Below are 19,090 nucleotides of genomic sequence, written 5' to 3'. Positions count from 1 at the left end.
CCCTTCCGTTGAATTTTAAATTTTGACTATCGTATCTCGTTTAAAGACCTCTTTCTTCATCTTAGATTCCTTTTTCATAGCACTGTCTTTCACTCTGATACAGTTTGGCTGTGTCCCACCCAAAGCTCACCTTGAATCGTAATGATCCCCATGTGTCAAGGGTGGGGCCAGGTGGAGATAATTGAATCATGGGGTGGTTTCCCCCATACTGTTCTCATGGTAGGGAATAAGTCTCAGGAGATCTGATGGTTTTATAAAGGGAGTTCCCCTGCACATGCTCTCTCTCTTTCCTGCTGCCATGTAAGACATGCCTTTGCTCCTCATTTGCCTTCCACCATGATTATGAGGCCTCCTCAGCCATGTGGAACTGTGAGTCCATTAAACCTCTTTCCTGTATAAATTACCCAGTCTTGGGTATGTCTTTATTAGCAGTGTGAGAACACACTAATACACCATCTTCTTGTGTTCCCGATGTTCTTGTTGTGGTTTGTGGTTATTTATTTATGAGACGGAGTTTCACTGTTGTTGCCCAGGCTGGAGTGCAATGGCGCAATCTTGGCTCACTGCAACCTTCACCTCCCAGGTTCAAGCCATTCTCGTGTCTCAGCCTCCTGAGTAGCTGGGATTACAGCCACGCACCACCATGGCCAGTTAATTTTTTGTATTTTTAGTAGAGATGGGGTTTCACCATGTTGGCCAGGCTGATTTTGAACTCCTGACCTCAGGTGATCCACCCGCCTTGGCCTCCCAAAGTGCTGGGATTACAGGCGTGAGCCACTGTGCCTGGTCTGTGGTTTTATTTATTTATTTATTTATTTATTTTGAGACAGAGTCTCGCTCTGTCACCCAGGCTGGAGTGCAGTGACACGATCTCGGCTCACTGCAAGCTCCTCCTGCTGGGTTCACGCCATTCTCCTGCCTCAGCCTCCCGAATAGCTGGGACTACAGGCATCCGCCACCACACCTGGCTAATTTTTTGTATTTTTAGTAGAGACGAGGTTTCACTGTATTAGCCAGGATGGTCTTGATTTCCTGAACTCGTGATCTGCCCGCCTCAGCCTCTCAAAGTGCTGGGATTACAGGTGTGAGCCACCGTGCCTGGCCCTGTGGTTTTATTTTTATGAGAGAGTGAGCAGCAGTCTGATTGGAGGCTTGGAGGGGAGGACTGGAAAGCCTCTCAGGAAGGTTGGGCAGCAAGCCCTTTGCTTTTAGAGGGACCCTGGTGTCAGCATCTCAAGCCTTCCCTGGGCCTCTCAGTGTCTCACAGAAGAGTCTCCAATCTGCTTCTGGGGTGGGGGGGTGAGGGGATGGCAGCCCACTCTCCCCACGTCTGGAGCCTCTCAGGACCCACCTCTCCAGAGGAAGATCCTTCCATACATGAGCAAGCGCATCACCCCCTGCAGAGGGACCTGGGGTGGCTCTGAAGATTCAAGAGGAGGCAGGAGGGGCACACTGGCTTGCCTTGCTCAGTCTCCCTCTCCTCCAGGCCCAGCTAAGGCTCACCCCTCCTCCATCCACTCTGCATCCTCCAGGGTTGGTTGGAATCTCCCATCCTCTGGTGTCACCTCTGCCTGTTCTCTCATCTTTGTGGGTTATATGTTTTGCTTCCCTCCCTCCCTCGCTCTCTTCCTCGATCCATTCCTTCTTCCTTCTTCCCCTTTTGCTGTTATTTTATGGGATTTGGGGAAGGAGAGGCTTGAATGGCAGTGACCTGTTCACCGTGTGTAACTTGAGGCCCCATGTCCACTCTGTCCTCAGGGTCCTACAATGAGAAGGACCATCTCGAGCCTGTGACCCTGGGTGGAGGTGCTGGCCCACCATGGGGCATGGGGAACCAAGTCCCCACCCGGTTCTGGCTGATGCCAAGGCCTCTCTCTCTGCCTTCCAGAACATGCCCAACGTCCGTGATCACGATGCCTCTGTCTACCTCCGCCTCCAAGGGGATGCCTTGTCTGTGGGTGGCTATGAGGCCAACCCCATCTTTTGGGAGAAGGTAAGATGCCAGGGCCCTGGGATAATGGGAGGGAGTTGGGGCTGCATCTCAGCATGGAGAAGGCCTCTTTCAGGAAGTCCACCCTCCTGAAGCTCCTCAGAGGCACACCCGAGAAGTGGCCAGTCCCCTGGCCCCACCAAGCTCAAAGCCATCTTGCTCTTACCCTGACAGTCCTGGCAGGCAGTGAAATACAGAACCAGGGCAGCTGGAGGGCTTTGCCTCAAAACATCAACAGTGAAGGGCTGTGCAGTGTGGAGTGGTGACCTCAGAAGGGCATGAGAGCACACAAGTCCCATGTCCTTCAGCAAATGACACTGCCCTCTCGGCCAGCTGCTGCAGCGGCATTTCCCCTGGCCTGAGCTGTTCCTCGGGCAGCTTCTGGGGTTAGGGCAGCCCTGCAGCCCTGTTCTATGTGTATATGCATTTAGTCTACACATGGAATGACTGAGCGGCTACTTTGGGCTAAAAACTGTTTTAATTTCTGGAGAAAGAGGGAAACTAAGATAAAAGTCCCTGACTCTGGGTGCCTATATTTTGGTGGGGAGACATACAATAAACAAACAAATGGCTGGGCAAGATTACAAGGCTCACACCTGTAATCCCAGCACTTTGGGAGGCTGAGGTGGGTGGATCACCTGAGATCAGGAGTTTGAGGCCAGCCTGGCCAACATGGTGAAATTCCGTCTCTACTAAAAATACAAAAATTAGCCAGGCATGGTGGCAGGCACCTGTAATCCCAGCTACTTGGGAGGCTGAGGCGGGAGAATCACTTGAACCCGGGAGATGGAGGTTGCAGTGAGCCAAGATCGCACCACTTTACTCCAGTCTGGGCGACAGAGTGAGACTCTGTTTCAAACAAACAGACAAACAAACAAACAAACAAGGAATGAAATTCTGGAAGATGTTTGTGCACTGAATAAAATTAGCAGGTTAAGGATCAGCCTAGAGAGACTGGAGCAGAAGGATATCTTTTAGATGAGTGGTCAGGGCAGGGTTTTTCAGGGAGGGGACATCCAAGCAGAGCCCTGTACTGAGGCAACAAGCTAGCATGCCAGGTCTGGGCGAAGAACTGCCCCAGTGAGGGGTGAAGGCCTTGAGCTCACACAAGCTTGCTCTTCCCAAAGAGCTGCAAGAAGGTTAGGGTGGCGGGCCTAGTGGTAGAGGTAGGCAGGCTGGCACACGGCATACAGGGCTTTGGGGCCATCGTGAGCCGCAGGGGGCCAGAGGAGGCTTGTGAGTAGGGAAAGGGCATGGCGGGATCTAGGGGAGTGGGTGGAGGCCTGGGCTGGGGTGGGGAGGGGGAGCAGAGAGACCTCGCCGATGGGTTGGTGGGTGGGGGAGACAAAGGGCCGGGACGTGTGGGTGGCCACCAGCCCTCTAACGCATCTGATTCAGCAGAGGCTGGCCTGGCAGCCGTTACAAGGCAGGTTTGGCATGGGGATGCGTGGCCTTCTTGGGGACAAAGGAGATGTCCCCCTGCCCTGCCTTGGCAGGTGTCAGACAAGTTTGCCTTCGGCCTCTTTGACCTGGACTGGGAGGTGTTCACCCAGCACATTGAAGGCGCCATCAACAGGGTCCCCGTGCTGGAGAAGACAGGAATCAAGTCCACGGTCTGCGGCCCTGGTGAGTGAGAGCCTCGGAGCTGGGGTGGGCGTCCGTGGGTCTTTTGGTCTGACGACTGTTAGTAGTGATGCCCCGTGAGGCCAACCTGTGTCACGCAGGGGACCCAGGGCTGTCACCAGGCCCTCTCGCTGCACGGCTCCAGCAGCCCTGGGTGTTAGGTGTGGCCTTTATTCCTCTCTACGGGTGAGAGGCCTGGGCTTCACGAGGGCTGTCATCTGCCCCAAGCACGAGGCCAGGGCCTCCTCCTGCCTCAAGGGTGGCTTGTCCTGGCTTCCCCACCTGGGCTTCTTCATCCCTAGACTCGATTTGTCCCTGGAATTCTGTGTCTTCATCTGTAAAATGGGAAGAGCGGGCCACATCCCAGCACCCTGTGAGGCTGAGGGAGGAATGGAAAGGCTGAGACCTTCCCTGATGAGAGGCTTATACAGCTGTGAGTCCCAGTTCTGCCTCCAGCCCCAGCCCCCACCACTCCCAGAGAGCACTGCCCTGGCCAGGACCCCATGCTGCTGGCCTCCCCACTGTTCTTGGCGGCTTGCACCTGGAGGCCAGCTCAGCGGGGGATGGCTCTTGTGCCAAGATTCCCCTAACTCCGGCCCTCCTTGCTAGCCCCAGGAGAACTTAGCTGGAGGAGGCTGGAGCAAAAAGGTGGGCTCAGCTCCCAGATGCCCCACGTGGGTCATCCGCAGTGCAGCTCAGCCCCACCCCACCCTGCTGGCCTGGGGAGCCCGGAAGGCTCTGCCCCGGGGGGCGGGTGTGGGGCTGAGGCTGCTGGCCTGGGCCCTGGCAAAGGTGCACTCTCTGGGAAGCAGGAGAGGCTGCAGCTGACCTTGGCACCCCGGTGTTTATAACCATGGGACTTTGAGCCAGACGTCCCTGAGTTGAGTGTGGGGCAGCCCAGGAGCTACCGGTGACCCCAGAGCACCAGCATTCCTTCATGAGGGCATTTATTCTACATCAGGTGGCACTTCATCTGTGCCGGAGGCAGGCACGCTCAGGGCCAGCGCCCTCCTTCTGGCAGGGGAGACCCAATGCAAGTCACTGATCACAGCCCGTGGGTGGGTGCTCTGACAGGAGGCATGGGGTGACTGGGTGGCCACAGCCTGAGGACACAGATGGGCGGCCGGGAGGAGGGGCAGCCTAGCCCAGGCCCTGGAGGGCAAGTCGGCGCTGGGCCTGCCGCGGATACGCGATCTGGGCGGGGGAGCACCAGGTGGGCACAGAGAATCCCCCACATCCGGGTTCCGGCAGAATCACACGGTGTTCCCCACTGCTTCCTGGTAGGGGGAGCTCTGGCCCCGCTTCAGGGCTGGGAGAGAGGTTCAGGAAGACACAGTGTTGCCCCCAGGGAAACTTTGTGTCAGAAGCCCGGTGAGTCCCTCCGCGCCTTTAGTGAAGGGCACTGGAGTGGGTGCATCTGTGAGATGGTGACGGAGCACCGACTCGACAGGGTAGCCTAGGGACTAGAAGCCACAGGGGCGGTGCAGGCACGGGCCAGGCCCAGCAGCTGTAGAGAGCATTTGAGTAGAGGTGGGCGGCACGAAGCAGGGAGCCCAGGGACTTCCACGGGCCATGCAGGGAGCGGACGAGGGCCCTAAAGACAGGGAAGAGTGCCAACACAGAAGGGCTGTGGCCCACCGGGGAGTCCAGCCCCCTCTGTCCTGGCACGCTCAGCATCTGTTCAGCTGTTGGCAGGGGCTACTTTAATGGATTCGACTCCTGTGGGAGCCTTTGGTGTGAAGTGCAGCCCTGGGGAGAAGCAGATGGAGCCCCAGGGGCAGGGGCAGCGACAGGGTGGGAGCACACCCCTGAGACGCCCCACCCCCCCGCCCCCCAGCTTGCATGGGTCTGGCAGCGAGAAACACAGGCCCGGAAGAATCCCAGGGGCACAGATAACCCCAGGCGTCTCTCTGTCTCTCTCTATCTTTCTCTTCCTCTCTCTCGTTTTAATTAGCCTGGGGAGCTGGTACTCCCCACGAAGCCCTATTTTGGGGAAGATGTGCAGGCAAGGACATCTTGGATCTGGTCTGTTAGCTGGATGGGAGACTCGTGGGGAATCAGCATTTCTCCTTGCCAGGCACGGCCAATGGCCTTTGACCTCCAGGAAAGAGCAGGGAAGTCCCAGGCCCCCGTGACTTAGGGAGTGCCTCAGAGGGCAGGCAGAGCTCTCATTCCAGCATGGTGGAGCTCACCATGGCCTGGCCCCTGGCCATGCTGCCTGGAGGTCCCATGTGTCCTCGGGTTGCTCAACCCGCCTAAGTCATTTGTGAAACATCCAAGAGAACCTTGTTCCCTGCAGCTGCCCCTCCACTAGCTCTTCTTAACGCTCCCCACAGATTCCCTGTGAGGTTGTTCAGAGCTTCTTTCCTGTCCTCCCTGGGCCTGGAAATAGTTCCAGCCCTCCCAAGCTGCTCCCTGGGCCATCCCCAAACCCAGCCCAGGTTACCTCCCCCACCACCTTTCTTTAAAGGTCTTGCTGTGTTACCCAGGCTGGAGAGCAGTGGTGCGATTTTGACTCCCTGCAGCCTCCACCTCCTGGGCTCGAGCCATCCTCCCTTCTCCGCCTCCTGAGTAGCTAGAACTACAGGCTCGCTCCACCACATCCGGCTAATTTTTAAATTTTTTTGTAGAGATGCCGTCTCACTATGTTGCTCAGGCTGGTCCTGAACTCCTGGGCTCCAGACATCTGCCTGCCTTGGCCTCCCAAAGTACTGGGATTACAGGCGTGAGCCACTGCACCCAGCCTCAGCTTACTCTTTCTGCCCCATCATCACCTTCTCTGGAGCCTTCCTTGTCTCTCACCCAGATGGCTGCTCCAGCCTCTGCCCTCTGCTCTGATAACCCAGGCCCTCCACGTAGGGCCCTGCCCCTCTAGCCTGCCTCCTCCACCCTCCCCTGCAGTGGCCCTGCCACCTTCTGCCCCTCAAGGAGCCCTGCCTCTCCTGGCCAGGCTCTCAGCCCAGGCTCCCCATGGCTCTCTGCTCCCTCAGCTCCTAGTGTGGGGCCCTGATCGCTCTCCGGGGAGCGGGACGGCACTTGCTCCTGGTCTGCAGGCAGAGGATGACCCCCCAGACTCGGAGCCATCCCCGTATCATCGTTCACGAACGAAGTGCCCTGGGGTCCCTCAGACCAGGGCCGGCCGCTTCCTCATCTAGAGTCTAACACGGTGTGGTGCTGGGGCGCCAACAGTAGCAGCCGGCACCTCAGTGACGCGTGGCCCTCAGTTCATCGTATTTTCTTTACCAGACGGTCTGTTTTTTGCTTATTTAAGTATTTGCTCCCTCCCTCCGTCAGCTCCTCGAGGGCTGGGACATGTCCTGCTCAGCGCTGCCTCCCAGGGCCAAGTCCAGGACATGAATGTCTGTAGGCTAGCGAGCACACAGCCCTGGGGAGGTTCTGCTATCCCAGTTTTATAGACTAGGATGCTAAGCTTTGCTCAGAGAGGCGAAGTGACTCGCCCAACGCCACACAGCTAGGAAGGGGTGAAGCAGGGTTTGAATCCAGGACTGTGGCTGCAGAGAGCCGGGGTTCCCCTTCCACCATGTCCTGGCCTCTGTCTGAGGCTCAGCGGTGGCTGCCGGAGTGGGACATTGGTCTCCTCCCCCGCAGAAGTTGGGAGCCTTTGTTGGCTCAACAAACATTTATCAAGCACCCGCACTTGCTGGGCTCTCACCCTGTGCTAGGCGAGGGGACGTGGAGTGAGAAAACTGGTCCCTGCCCTCTCAAGGTCCAGTGGGCAGGAGTGACAAGTCTCTGGCAGGGACACAGCAGGACGCTGGTGCAGTGGGGGAGCCGCGGCGTGGTCTCCAGGGTCAGAGAAGGGCTCCTTGTCGGCAGGACAATGGCCACAAGACAGAGCTGGACCCCACCAGGCAGAATCCAGCCTGGTCGCCGTCGGCTGGTTCTGGCAGCACACGTGGAGGCGCTCGGAGAGCATGGGCAGGAGCCAGCAGGGAGGCCCCCATGAGGAAGTGGTGCTGAGCAGGACCTAGAGGAGGGAGAGGGTTTGGGTGGAGGGGCACCTGCAGACCCCTGCCTGATCACTGCTCTCTTGGAAGACCCCACCCTAAGAGTGTGTGCACTGCAAAAGGGACTCCAGGCCTCTCTCTCCCTTTCAGAATCCTTCACGCCTGACCACAAGCCCCTGATGGGGGAGGCACCTGAGCTCCGAGGGTTCTTCCTGGGCTGCGGCTTCAACAGCTCAGGTGAGTCCGGGCAGCAGCCCTCCTGGCCCCCAAGAAGGAGGTCCTGCCATTCCCAGAGCTCTGGGGGAGGCGGGCGCAGGAGCACCGTGGCCCCTGACAGTGGTGGGGACAGGAGAGGCTGGGGAGTCCAGCCCCTCCTGCTTCCCAGAGAGTGCACCTGTGCCAGGGTCCAGGCCAGCAGCAGTCCAGTCGGGAGGCACGCAGCACCCCAGGTGTGAGAGCAGGGCTTGGAGTGTCTGTGCTGTCCGTGGAGATGGGGGCACGGGATTGGACATGGGTGGGGGACCCTGGGGGACAGACCACAGCCCTGTGCTTCTCTTCCTGCCAGGAATGATGCTGGGTGGTGGCTGTGGACAGGAGCTGGCCCACTGGATCATCCGTGGGCGCCCGGAGAAGGACATGCATGGCTATGACATCAGGTAAGTGCCCATTGGGACCTAAGAGCAGGGCCCACCACTCAGGAGAGGTGGGGTGGGGTAAACAGTGAGGGCTACTTAGAAAGGAGCCTTGCCTGAAATCCAGGTGGCTTCCTGGAAGGGGCAGCAGTGAGGGAGGAAGGCCACCAGCAGAAGGCGGGCAGTGCTGAGGGGGTGGCTGGGGGACAGGTCCACGCCCCTTTACAGCTTCCAAGATCTCTTGTCCCAGGGTCCTGCCTGAGCCCCTGGACAGCTCTGGAGTCATCAGTGGGATGGCATCACCCCACCTCACAGATGGGGAGACTGAGGCCTGGGGGCAGCAGAGAGCAGGGCTGAGCTGGGAAAATTGTGCTGAGTGTGTGTGCCACGGCTTGCAGCCAGGCAGCCCCGGCTGTCCCATTCAATCGTACACTGACAAAGCAGCCAGGAATGAGACCCAGTGCAAGCCACTTCCTCGTCTCTAATGCAGGGTGATGGGGAGGGGCTGCAGAGGTTTTGGGAGCAGGAAGGGCATTTGTTCTGGTGAGGTGCCCAGCATGGGGTCTGCACATGGAAACGCTAAGTCATCCCCAGCCGAGGCATGGACTGGGGTGCTGGTGGCCAGAGCCGGTGATGGCAGCCTACCCCAATGGCCTTCTGCCAGTCAGGGCCATCTCTTGCAGAACACAGGACAGTGGTGCAGGCGCTCCCCGGCAAGGAGGGAGGCCCCTCCTGTGTCTCGTCCCCATGGCGGTGGCCTCTCCAACCCACACAGCAGGGCCTGTGGCCCGGGCCACACCCCGTGCGTTGTGGGGTGGCTGCCGAGGTAGGGCGGCTTGAAGGGAGGCTGGCCTCCGGGTCTCTCCAGCCCACTCTACTCCCGGCTGCTGCTGCTGGTGGACAGCCTCCCTGGGGAGGCAGTAGGTGGGGTGGGCTCCGGAGGGAGAAGGCCTGGCTCAGCTCAGTGCGCCCCTAGCCTCTGCTGACCTAGTCCTTTCCTGGCCTGATGAGGTCATTACGCCCACTGTGGGGGAGAATGTCCGACCCCACGGAGACAGACAGTGACACTGAGGTCCCCCAGCTGCCACCCCTCCATGGCGCCTGACACAGTGAAGCCTCCTCTGGCTGACTCAGAGCCCATCTGGGCCTGCGCCCCTGCACTCTCCCAAGCGAGGAATATTCCAGAAATGATAAAGCTGTAAAGGACTTCAAGGAAGGGCCAGTTCAGGCTCCTCCTGCTACAAACAGCAAAATGGAGGTGACTTGCCTGAAGTCACCCGGCTTTTGAACCAGAGCCAGGTAGGGACCCAGCTCCCTCCCCAGGCGGGACAGTCTTCATGCCCTGGGCTCCCTTGGGGACTCCAGCTCTGGAACCCACCAACCAGGGTTCTGTGTGGCCTCTCTGTGCCTCTGTGTCCTCGGCTGCAAAATGGAGCTGCCCAGCCTGCCCAGCTCCTGACCGGGGCCTAGTCCCGCACACAGCAGGCGGGATGTTTGCTCATGGGCTGGCAGAGGCCCTGAGGCGACCCCTGGCAAGTTGGGGACAGGCCTGGGCCTCCCTGGGTCAGCTGTCTTCCTTCCATCACTGGGACTTTGGCGGGAGTGTGCCATGGGCTGCTCTGGGGCTTGGAGCCAAGGGCACAGGTGGGGAATCCCTAGAGCTGGAGTACAGCAGCAGGAGGATCACCCACCCTGTTGGTCCCAGACCCCTGCCAAGCAGCCTGGCTGGTGGCACCCAGGACACACAGGCTAATGCCGTCCTCAGCCCAGCTGTCACTGACGTGGGGCTTCCAAACCCCTTCAGTGTGCCAGAGTGGACGGCCACCACCAGAAGGACCAGCCGGACCAGCCACCGGCCCCCAGGGCCTGTAGCGCTAATGCAATGTTCTGCCACCTCGGGCCTGTGCCCGGGGACAGAGACAAGACACAGACCCTGCAGGAGAGAGACAGAGCGAGGAGAGGAAGGAGGTACCTGGGAAAGTCGTTGAAAGACCCAGAAAAGAAAGTGAACAGAGAGCGTCGGCGCCAGAACGGAGCTTTCCCCTGCCCAGAGACTCCGGGTTGCTCCCCTCAGGCCAGAGCCAGAACACGCCTGGGTCGTCCTTCATCATACACATGGGAGACACGCACAGCGAGGGGGCATCCCGGGAGACCAGGCAGCCAGAGCCGTCCCTGGGTGCAGGGCCTGTCTGGGCTCCAGGCTGTGCATGAGGGCCCCAGGGCTGGCCGGGCACCAGGCAGCTTCCAGGCCATGGCAGCCGCCCTGCGCGTGAGTTCCTTTTGAAATCAGATAAGAGGCAGCCACTCCAGCCCCACATCTGTCAGCTGCATGGCCCTTGGTCAGTCGCTCCTGTTCTCTGAGCCTGTTTCGCCATCTGGAAAATGGGAACAATATACCACCCTCTTGGAGCACACTTGAGGCTCATGCGTGTGGATGCTTGGCCCAGTACCCAGTAGAGGCAGAGCCAGAGTGTGGGCTGGGCTGTTTTTTCAGGGAAATTCCTTGGGGACCAGGTGAGCCAGGGAAGAGTTGCTCTTTATTTAAGTGAAGAGGGTGGTCTGGGCCGGCCTGGTCCTTCTGCCCACTTGCTCACAGGCCAAATTGGCAGCTGGGACTCTGTAGGTCACTCACTGCTCCTGCCACCCGACGTGCACCTCACTGCTGCCCCCAAGAATGCTCCCAGACCTTCACCGGCTCCATCACCCCCTCCTTCAGCTCCTGGTCAGCGTAGCCTGGTGCAGGTGTGGGTTGCCTTTGCCGTGGCCTTGCCGTGTGACCGTGAACACTTGTGAGACCCTTCCGAGCCTCAGTTTCCCTCTCACGTGAAAGAGTTAATCTTGGGTCCCATGCAGAAGGCAGCTCTGGGGACAAAGAGAGAGGGATTTCCTCCCACGGCAGCACTCAGCTCTGGGCCTGCACTGGAGCTGGGTGCCATGAGCGACAGCAGCTGTTAATGATATCATTAATAATAATCCTCATGTCTGCACCTCTACTCCCCACCCGTCCAGATCAGAAAATCCTGCTTGCTGGAATTACGTGCAGGCTAAGAATCAGCCCTGACAGGTGTCACTGAGGATAGAAACGTCTCTGATGTGGCTGCTGAGGCAGCCTTGAGTGATGAGTGAGGTTCTAGCAGGTGGAGTGTGAGGGGGAGGCGGAGTGCTGGGAAAGCCGGGGGCTGACAGGGAGGTTTGTGCGTGGGAGGCGGCTGCAGGGCCCTGATGCAGCTGGGCCCAGGTCTCACTCCAGCCAGCAGTTCCGCACCGTCTGATTTGGGACGGGCGGCTGGTCTGAGGAGACCAAGGAACAAGCTGCGGGGCACTGGCTGCTCTGCCCACTCAGGGGCAGCAGAGGCCTAAGCCACAGGTGCAGCCACAGAGCTCCATAGCTCCATGAGAAATAGCATGGGGCCCGCCGGGCTCATGCTGGACACCACCGGGGGCTGCAGTGGCTGCACACTGTCCCCAGCCTCGAAGGAACAAACCCAAAACTATCGCAGCCACATCATCTCTGGTCCCAGGGGCTGGATTCTGCAGCTGCTCCCCAGACACAGCTGGGATTTCCCCCAGAGACTCTGTACCTCTTGGGTCCCTGGTCTGACCCACAGACGAGGCCCAGCTTTGGAATCACAGACTTGGGGGGGCCCGATGGGACGGGGGGCCCAATGGGACAGGCGGCCACCCTTGCCCCCACTCCCCTGCGGCAGGTGGAAAGGGGGGGGTCTCTTGCTGAGGAGGGGGACACTGGTGTTCTGACGCATCGCCAGGCTAAACTTCAAAGACCCTTCACATGGACCCTCCCCAGAGCATTCTGGGGATCTGAACCCATCCCTCCCAGGGGCCGCTCCCTCCCCAGTTGTGTGGGGGAAGCCAGGACTCCCCAGCACTGGAACCTAGGCAGCAGACAGCAATGTGTGGAGAGCGAGGCCGGAGCCCCATGTCCCTGTGGGGGATGAGAGCCTCAGCTGGGCCCTCTGTCCGCAGTGCCCACTCACTGAGGGCCACCGGGGTGGGGTGGCTCTGGGGGAGAAAGCTGAGTTCACCCAAGTGTGGGGCGAATGGAGAGTCAGGGGCCCCGCTCAATGCCGAGCCACAAAGGGGACTCTGGTGCAGGGGACCGGGGTCCAGGCTTGCCCTGCGTCCTAGGCTAGCCCTTCCCTGACGGGCTGTCTCCAAAGCAGTGACCCGTCCCCCTGTCTGCGGCAGGCGCTTCCATCACTCGCTCACAGACCACCCCCGCTGGATCCGAGAGCGAAGCCATGAGTCCTATGCCAAGAACTACTCCGTCGTCTTCCCCCACGATGAGCCGCTGGCCGGGCGCAACATGAGGAGAGACCCGCTGCACGAGGTAACGCCCCTACAGCTACTGCTGGGGACTGGCGGCGAGGGTCTGGGACGTCCTCAGGGCAGCAGAGTGACAGAAATGCAAGGCGTACCCCAACCGCAGGTCAGGCGCGGTGACGAGGTGTCAGTCATTCCCCAGGTAGTAACCCGGCACCCTCATGTGTTGGGCGCAGTGCTCAGGGCCAAGGACACTAGGGAATAAAGTGGAAATGGCTCCTTCCCACCCGGGGGGCTTCCGTTCTGGTGGAGGAGCAGGAACACACACCCAGGAACCGCCCCCCACCAACTGCTGGCAGCAGCGCCAACAATGCAGGGGTCCTGGGGGCGGGGTCTTGGTGGGTGTATGCAGCCACGTGTCGGGGAGCAGCCAGAACACGGCGTACACTGGAGAGGGGCTCCTGCTTGTAGAGCCTGCTGCGGAGGCTCTTCTGCCCTGGTGAGCTTCGACTTACCCATTCAGTGAAACCCACTGTCAGGTGCCCCTTTCTCAGGTCTGCCCCTGTGCCCTCCCCTGGGCCCCCAAAGACCCAGGAGCTCCTTCCCTGCGCTCCCAGCCCCGTCTCCATTCCTTTCCCCTCTCCCTGGCCATCTCGTGCTGGACGCTTTGCTTTCTGGGGAACAGGGGCTATGTCCTAGGCACTCTGGTTCCTGGGCATTGAGGTGCTCAGGGGATGTTTGTTGAACAGATGTATGGTGGGGGGAGGCAAGAGGGCAGGCTCAGGGAGCAGGTGGTGTTTAAACTGGAGAAGGGGCCTCCCTCACCTGAGACTCCAGTGTCTGGCCCCAAGAGAGATCCTGGTATTAGCTGCACCTCCTGGGGAGAGGCCCAGAGTGGTCAGAGGGCTGGCTCCCAGACTGCCCTGGCCCTTTGGCCTGGCTTGGTGGACCAGCTATGATCTCAGGCCACACATGGCCCTGGGGTCTCCCTAGCATGCCCCCAGGCCTGTAATCAGTAATCACGCCCTTGCCAGTCCTGACAGTTCAGAAGCCTCCCTGGGTGAATGCAGGGTTTGCTCCTCTCGCAGTCAGCTCAGACGCATTCCTCAGAACTGAGCAGCTCTACCGAAGAAACTTGGCAAGGGCTGCAGCACGCCCCTGCCCCCCAGGGAAATCTTGGTTCACCCACGCCTCGACTTCCCTTCCTAGTTAGCAGCCTTCTTGTGACACTTGACAGCCGCTTAAGTTTGTTCTCTTTCTTTCTATCTTTTATAAAGAGGGGAGCGTGCCCTCTTTTAATGGGCTCTTGAGATGAACAGTTTCCCTCCTTGGAAAGGTGGCCCATGGGATGTCCCCATGGTTCACTGAGGGGTGGGTGGATTTTGTGCCCTCGATTGCCACCCCCTCAGAATCCCAGGCAGGCAGGGAGGACATGTCCATGTCATTGATGAATGCTGTGGCCTTGGGCGTGCCTCCTCCTTCTTGGGGCCTCTGGGGTGGAGTGCAGGGCAGGTGCTGTTGGGACAGACCCTCAGCAGGCCATCCGGAACCAGATGCGGCCCCCGAGGCCCTCTCAGCCCTGGGCTCGGGGCCTCGTTCCAGTCAGAGGGGGTGGCCCCTGGGTAGGCCCTTCCAAACCTGAGAGTGGGTTTTCTTTTTCTCCCAAAGCAAATTTATTTTTAAAGAAATCTCCCACTCTGTTTCTCTAGTGTGTTCATTACATTCGTTGTTGTGATTAAGTAGGCAGATCTTAAAATGAGCCATTTTAACTGCTCTAAAGTGTACAATTCAGAGGCATTAAGTGCATTTGCAGTGCTATGCAACCGTTCCCATTACCCAGTTCCAGAACATTCTCATCACCCCACGGGGAAACACCATCCCCAGTAAACAGCCCTTCCTCATCTCCTCCTGCCAGCCCTGGCAACCACCAAGCTGTTTTGGTCTCTATGGATTTGCCTGTTCAGGTCACTTCATATGCCGGGAATCATCCAATACATGACCTTTTGTGTCTGGCTTCATTCCTGTAGCATGTTTTCAAGGTTCATCCATGTCATAAAATGTGTCCAAATTTCGTTGCTTTTTATGGCTGAATAATATTCCATGGTGTATGCAGACCACGCTTTGTTGATCCACTCATCAGCTGAGGGCCACATGGATTCTCTCCCCTGTTTGGCGGTTGTGCATAGAGCTCAGTGAACATGCATGAACAGAATTTGTTTGCAACTCTGCTCTTGGTTCTCTTGTGCATACTTGGGAATGGAATTGCTGGGTGGTATGATGCATCTTTCTGCTAGGGCAGCCACAGCAAAAGGCCACAGGTGGGGAGGTTTCAACAGACCTTTTTTTTCTCACATTTCTGGAGACTGGGAGGTCCAAGATCAAGGTGTTGGACGATGGGTTCCTGGAGAGGGCTCTCCTGGCTTGTAGTCGGCCACCTTCTCACTGTCCTCATGCAGCGGGGAGAGGGCCCTGGCGTCTCTTCCTCCTCCTATAAGGGCTCCAGCCGTATGGGATTAGGACCCACCCTGATGACCTCACTTAACCTAAAGATCCCATCTCCAAATAGAGTCACGCTGGGGTCAGGGCTTTGACATATGAATTTATGTGGGGATGTGATTCCGTCCATAGCAGATGGTAATTCTACAGATGGGGGTTCTCAGGGCAAAGGCAGATCAGGGCAGGTGGTAATTCTACAGATGAGGGTTACTGGGGCCAGGGCAGATGGGGCAGGTGCTATTCTATAGCTGGGGGTTCTCAGGATGAGGGCAGATAGGGGAAAGTGATAATTCTGCAGATGGGGGTTCTCAGGGTGAGGGCAGATGGGGCAGGCGGTAAGTCTATAGATGCGATTCCTGGGGCAAGGGCAGATCAGGGCAGGTGGTAATTCTATAGATGGGATTTCTGGGGCAAGGGCAGATTGGGGCAGGTGGTAATTCTATAGATGGGGTTTTTGGGGCAAGGGCAGATCGGGGCAGGTAGTAATTCTCTAGATAGTGTTCTCAGGGCAAGGGCAGATGACGCAGGTGGTAATTTTATGCATAGGGGTTCTCAGGGTGAGGCAGTGAGGGTAGCTGCAAACACTGGGCTGGGGGCCTGGTTGCAAGAGTCAGGGCCTCCTTGCTCTCCGCACCCTTGGGTGTAAGGTGGCGGATGTGGCGCTCTGCCCTGCGCAGGGGTATCGGGCTGTGTGTGATGGGTGCCTGTTCCCCACTCCTGCTCAGGAACTCCTTGGACAAGGCTGCGTGTTCCAGGAGCGGCACGGCTGGGAGCGACCGGGATGGTTTCATCCCCGAGGCCCAGCTCCGGTGAGTAGCGCCTGCTGGGCTGTGCCGCTGGGAGGCCCTGCCCTGTCAACCCCCTTGCCCCTCCGTGTACCCTGTCCTTGCCCCTCCATGTACCCCGTCCTTGCCCCTCCGTGTGCCCCGCCTCCCCAGGTGGTTCCACTGTCGTGATCATTTATTCTGCACACGGGAAGCCAAGCCCTGCCGACCTGCCCCCAGGGCTCAGTGCATTCTTTGTGCCGTTCACGCCGTCCCCACTCCCTGTCCTCCCCACTCCCTGTCCGCTGTGGCCAGGCCTTCCATGGCCTAAGTGGGAAGGGCTGTAGGCAGAGCAGAAGGGGTGTCCTGTGGTGGGGAGACAGCAAGAAGACTCCCCCAGGTTGCAGGAGGAATGGAGCGTCTCCTAATTCTATGCATCTATTTTTGGCCACTCCGACTGTTGGTTTATGTCCGTAGGAGGGCAGGCACTGGGCGGGTTGATGCACCCAGGGTTCTCAGTTTCCCAATGGAGGTTTCACAGTGGCCTGGACTCTGGGCGTCCTCTGGGGCCTCCCAGGGACCTGGGTCCTCAGAGAGAGGAACAAAGGCAGTCCTGCTGTGAAACCTGGGACCCAGACCCTCGGGAGCAGGCGACGCAAGGCCTTACGGCCAGCTGAGGGGTAGCATTTGATGCAGATTTACAGAAATCGAAATCCCCTTCCTGGGGCTGCGTCTTATCAGTCCCTTCTGGTGCACCCACCTTCCATCCCCATGGCAACCCACAGCCCAAGACAGGCTCCAGAGCTCCAGGGCATCGGGAGGGGAGATGGGAGACAGAGCTGGCTAACGGGGCCTTGGCTCTGGGGTCAGAGCCTTGCCAGTCATCAACTCTTCTCCTGCTGGCCCCTAGGGACATGCCGTCCTCATGAACCCTGTGGGGAGGAGGGGTCTGGGCAGACCCTGTCTTGAAGCGCAGCCCACTGTGTTCCAGTCAGATCTGGCCCTGGAAGCCCCTCTCCCCTGTCCCTGGGCGAGGAGAGTCAGGAACACACCCCAGGTCCCAAGATGGGCAGATTTTGCACCCCCACCCGGGAGCCAGCCTGGGTGTCCAGGACACCTTGGCAGGGCTGCAGCTGGTGGGATGTCCCTGCTGGGGAGGGGGGGACTCCATGCAGAGATGCCAGCAAAGCGTGACTCCCTTACAACCTCACACTGGCTCCCACCTGTGTGTGAAGAGGAGGTGAGGCTTGGACGGGCGGGCAGGGCTGGTGGCCCTGGGAGGTAAGTATTGCCCGCACCTGCATTCACAGCTGTGCCCTGCCGGCAGTTAGGAGGGCAGGTGGTGGTGGGGGAGGGGGGGAGGTGGTTGTCTGCAGGAGCAGCAGTCAGGGAGGGGCATGGGGCTGTGGGGTGTCTGATGGGGGCAGATCCCAGGGAGGCCAAGGCAGTGGCAGAAAAGCTGGACTCTGGAGCCCACGCACCTGCCTGGCTTCGTGCCACTGCCTGGTCCGGGACTTGTCTGTGCCCTTGGGCGAGATATAACTTCTCTGCGCCTCACTTTCCTCATCTGTAGAAAGGGGCCCACCTGGTAGGAGTGTAAGGCACTTCCCGCAGGGCGGGACCCAGAGCAGGAGCTGGGCCTGGGATTGCCGTGGCTCCAGAGAGCAGCCCTGGCTGAGGTCCTGGGTAACCACCTCTCCCTGTCGTTCCCCGCCTTGGGTGCATCCAGTTTCTCCTCCAGCCTCCTGGGCCCTGGCTGGGCTCTCAGACCCACCAGGCAACCCTGCTGCCTCCTTTGTGCGGCTGTTTTGCCTGGACCTCATGGGAGCCCCCTGCCCATGTCCACAACACACTGGCACTCAGTGCAGGGCTCTCCGAGGGCAGGGCCAGGCCTGACTCCATCACAGCCTCAGCGGGACCCCGCTCTGGGGAGAGAAGCGGGGAGGGACCAAAGAGGGAGGCTGAGGACCACGTCTTTTCTTCCCAGGTCCTCGAGTACGACTACTACGGGGCTTACGGGAGCCGCGCGCACGAGGACTACGCCTACCGCAGGCTGCTGGCGGACGAGTACACCTTCGCCTTCCCGCCCCACCACGACACGGTGCGTAGCTGGGGTCCACCGTGGGGGTCCGTCCCTCTCCCTGTCCCTCAGATGAGCCTCCCATTGCGCCGGCCCTCGGCTGGCCCTGCAGGGGCTCCCCTCCCCCAGGAGTCTCTTCAGGCTCTGCATTCACGCTTTTTTCGGCTGACTCCATTTTGAGGAGGAATCATGCGTTTTCCTCTCCCCCTCCTCCCTCTGTGCCGAGATTTTGCCAGCAGCCAGGCCTGAGCGGAAGTGGTGCTGCTGGGGATGGGGTGAGGTGGGGGCTGAGGCGACGGGCTGGGGCCCGGCGGGGCTTGCACCGCTCTGAGCCTCCCCCTCCCGCTCTCCGGAGCTGCGCCGAGGCTGGCACGAGACGTGGTGGGGGAAGGGGTTCCTCCTTCTTGGAAGCCAGCGCAGAGTAGATCCAGGACAAGGTGGCCGCGGGCTCCTGGGCATCAGGCCCTGTTTGGGCCCCTCCAAGGGACAAGCAGAGGGAACCAGAGCCGGGAGGGCCGTGGCCTGGAGCCTGCTTGCTGTTCCTCTGGCTCCAAAGTGGGCAGGCGAGGCTGGTCACACGGGGCAGCTGGCAGCCCGTCGCCCCTGCCTGGGGACCTGGCTCCCACGTGCAGGGGGTGGAGGTGAGGAGTCTTGGGGGTCTTCTCCCTGCAGCAGCCTGCACCACCCAGGGGCGTTCTGCCCCGCAGCTGTCCGGGAAGGAGCGAGGCCAGCGTCTGTCCTGGACTGCCCAGTCGTGTTGTAAAGTGCTCACAGGTGGAGCACAGCTGTTGTCCCCGTGCCACCCCAGGGAGACGCGTGACATCTCACTGCGAATCTGACATAGGAGCAGAGCCAAGGCCTGAGCCCAGAGTCTCAGAGCCCAGGGACGGCTTAGGAGGCATCCACGAGGGGGTTCCTTCCTGGGGCCTCTGGGACCGTCGCAAGCCCAGCTTCGGTAGGGTCTGACCCTGCGGTCGCCCGTTGCCTTGAAGGGCCCAGCTTGGGTTCATGCTCTGCTGTCAGTGCTTTGAAACTGTTCATGGTCTTTGAACAAGTTCTCCACTGGGTCCCGCACTGGGTTCTGTAGCCAGTCCTGGAGGGAAGAAACCGTTCATTTCCACCATCTCCCCCAAAGCTTGCTCTAGTGGCAGAACATCTGTTCAAGGCGTGGGAAGAGGGGGCTCCTGCAGGAAGGAGGAGGCGTGTGTGTCATGAAGCGCCTGAGCAGCAGGGCCGGCTCAGTGCCCGAGTCCCTT

At 59.6% G+C, this 19,090-nt stretch overlaps 1 protein-coding gene across 9 annotated transcripts in view; it reads left to right on the top strand.

The window, feature by feature from the left end:
• Nucleotides 1-19,090, top strand: part of SARDH (sarcosine dehydrogenase) — a 75,916-nt gene that overhangs the window by 18,595 nt on the left and 38,231 nt on the right. For all 9 annotated transcript variants that reach the window (XR_010123383.1, XM_054502398.2, XM_063650034.1 and 6 more), the window contains 7 exons: nt 1,889-1,993; nt 3,487-3,616; nt 7,732-7,818; nt 8,147-8,237; nt 12,420-12,561; nt 15,716-15,799; nt 17,742-17,855. Coding sequence is in view for 8 of the 9 variants with exons in the window: in XM_054502398.2 (XP_054358373.2) it covers nt 1,889-1,993; nt 3,487-3,616; nt 7,732-7,818; nt 8,147-8,237; nt 12,420-12,561; nt 15,716-15,799; nt 17,742-17,855 (753 nt within the window). In the remaining variant the exon portion in view is untranslated. The remainder of the gene's footprint in view (nt 1-1,888; nt 1,994-3,486; nt 3,617-7,731; nt 7,819-8,146; nt 8,238-12,419; nt 12,562-15,715; nt 15,800-17,741; nt 17,856-19,090) is intronic.

The sequence above is a fragment of the Pongo pygmaeus genome, chromosome 13, assembly GCF_028885625.2.
Source record: "Pongo pygmaeus isolate AG05252 chromosome 13, NHGRI_mPonPyg2-v2.0_pri, whole genome shotgun sequence".
In the NCBI taxonomy this organism is placed as follows: domain Eukaryota; kingdom Metazoa; phylum Chordata; class Mammalia; order Primates; family Hominidae; genus Pongo; species Pongo pygmaeus.
The sequence above is the reverse complement of the archived record's forward strand: the minus strand, read 5'-3'. Positions and strand labels throughout refer to the sequence as shown.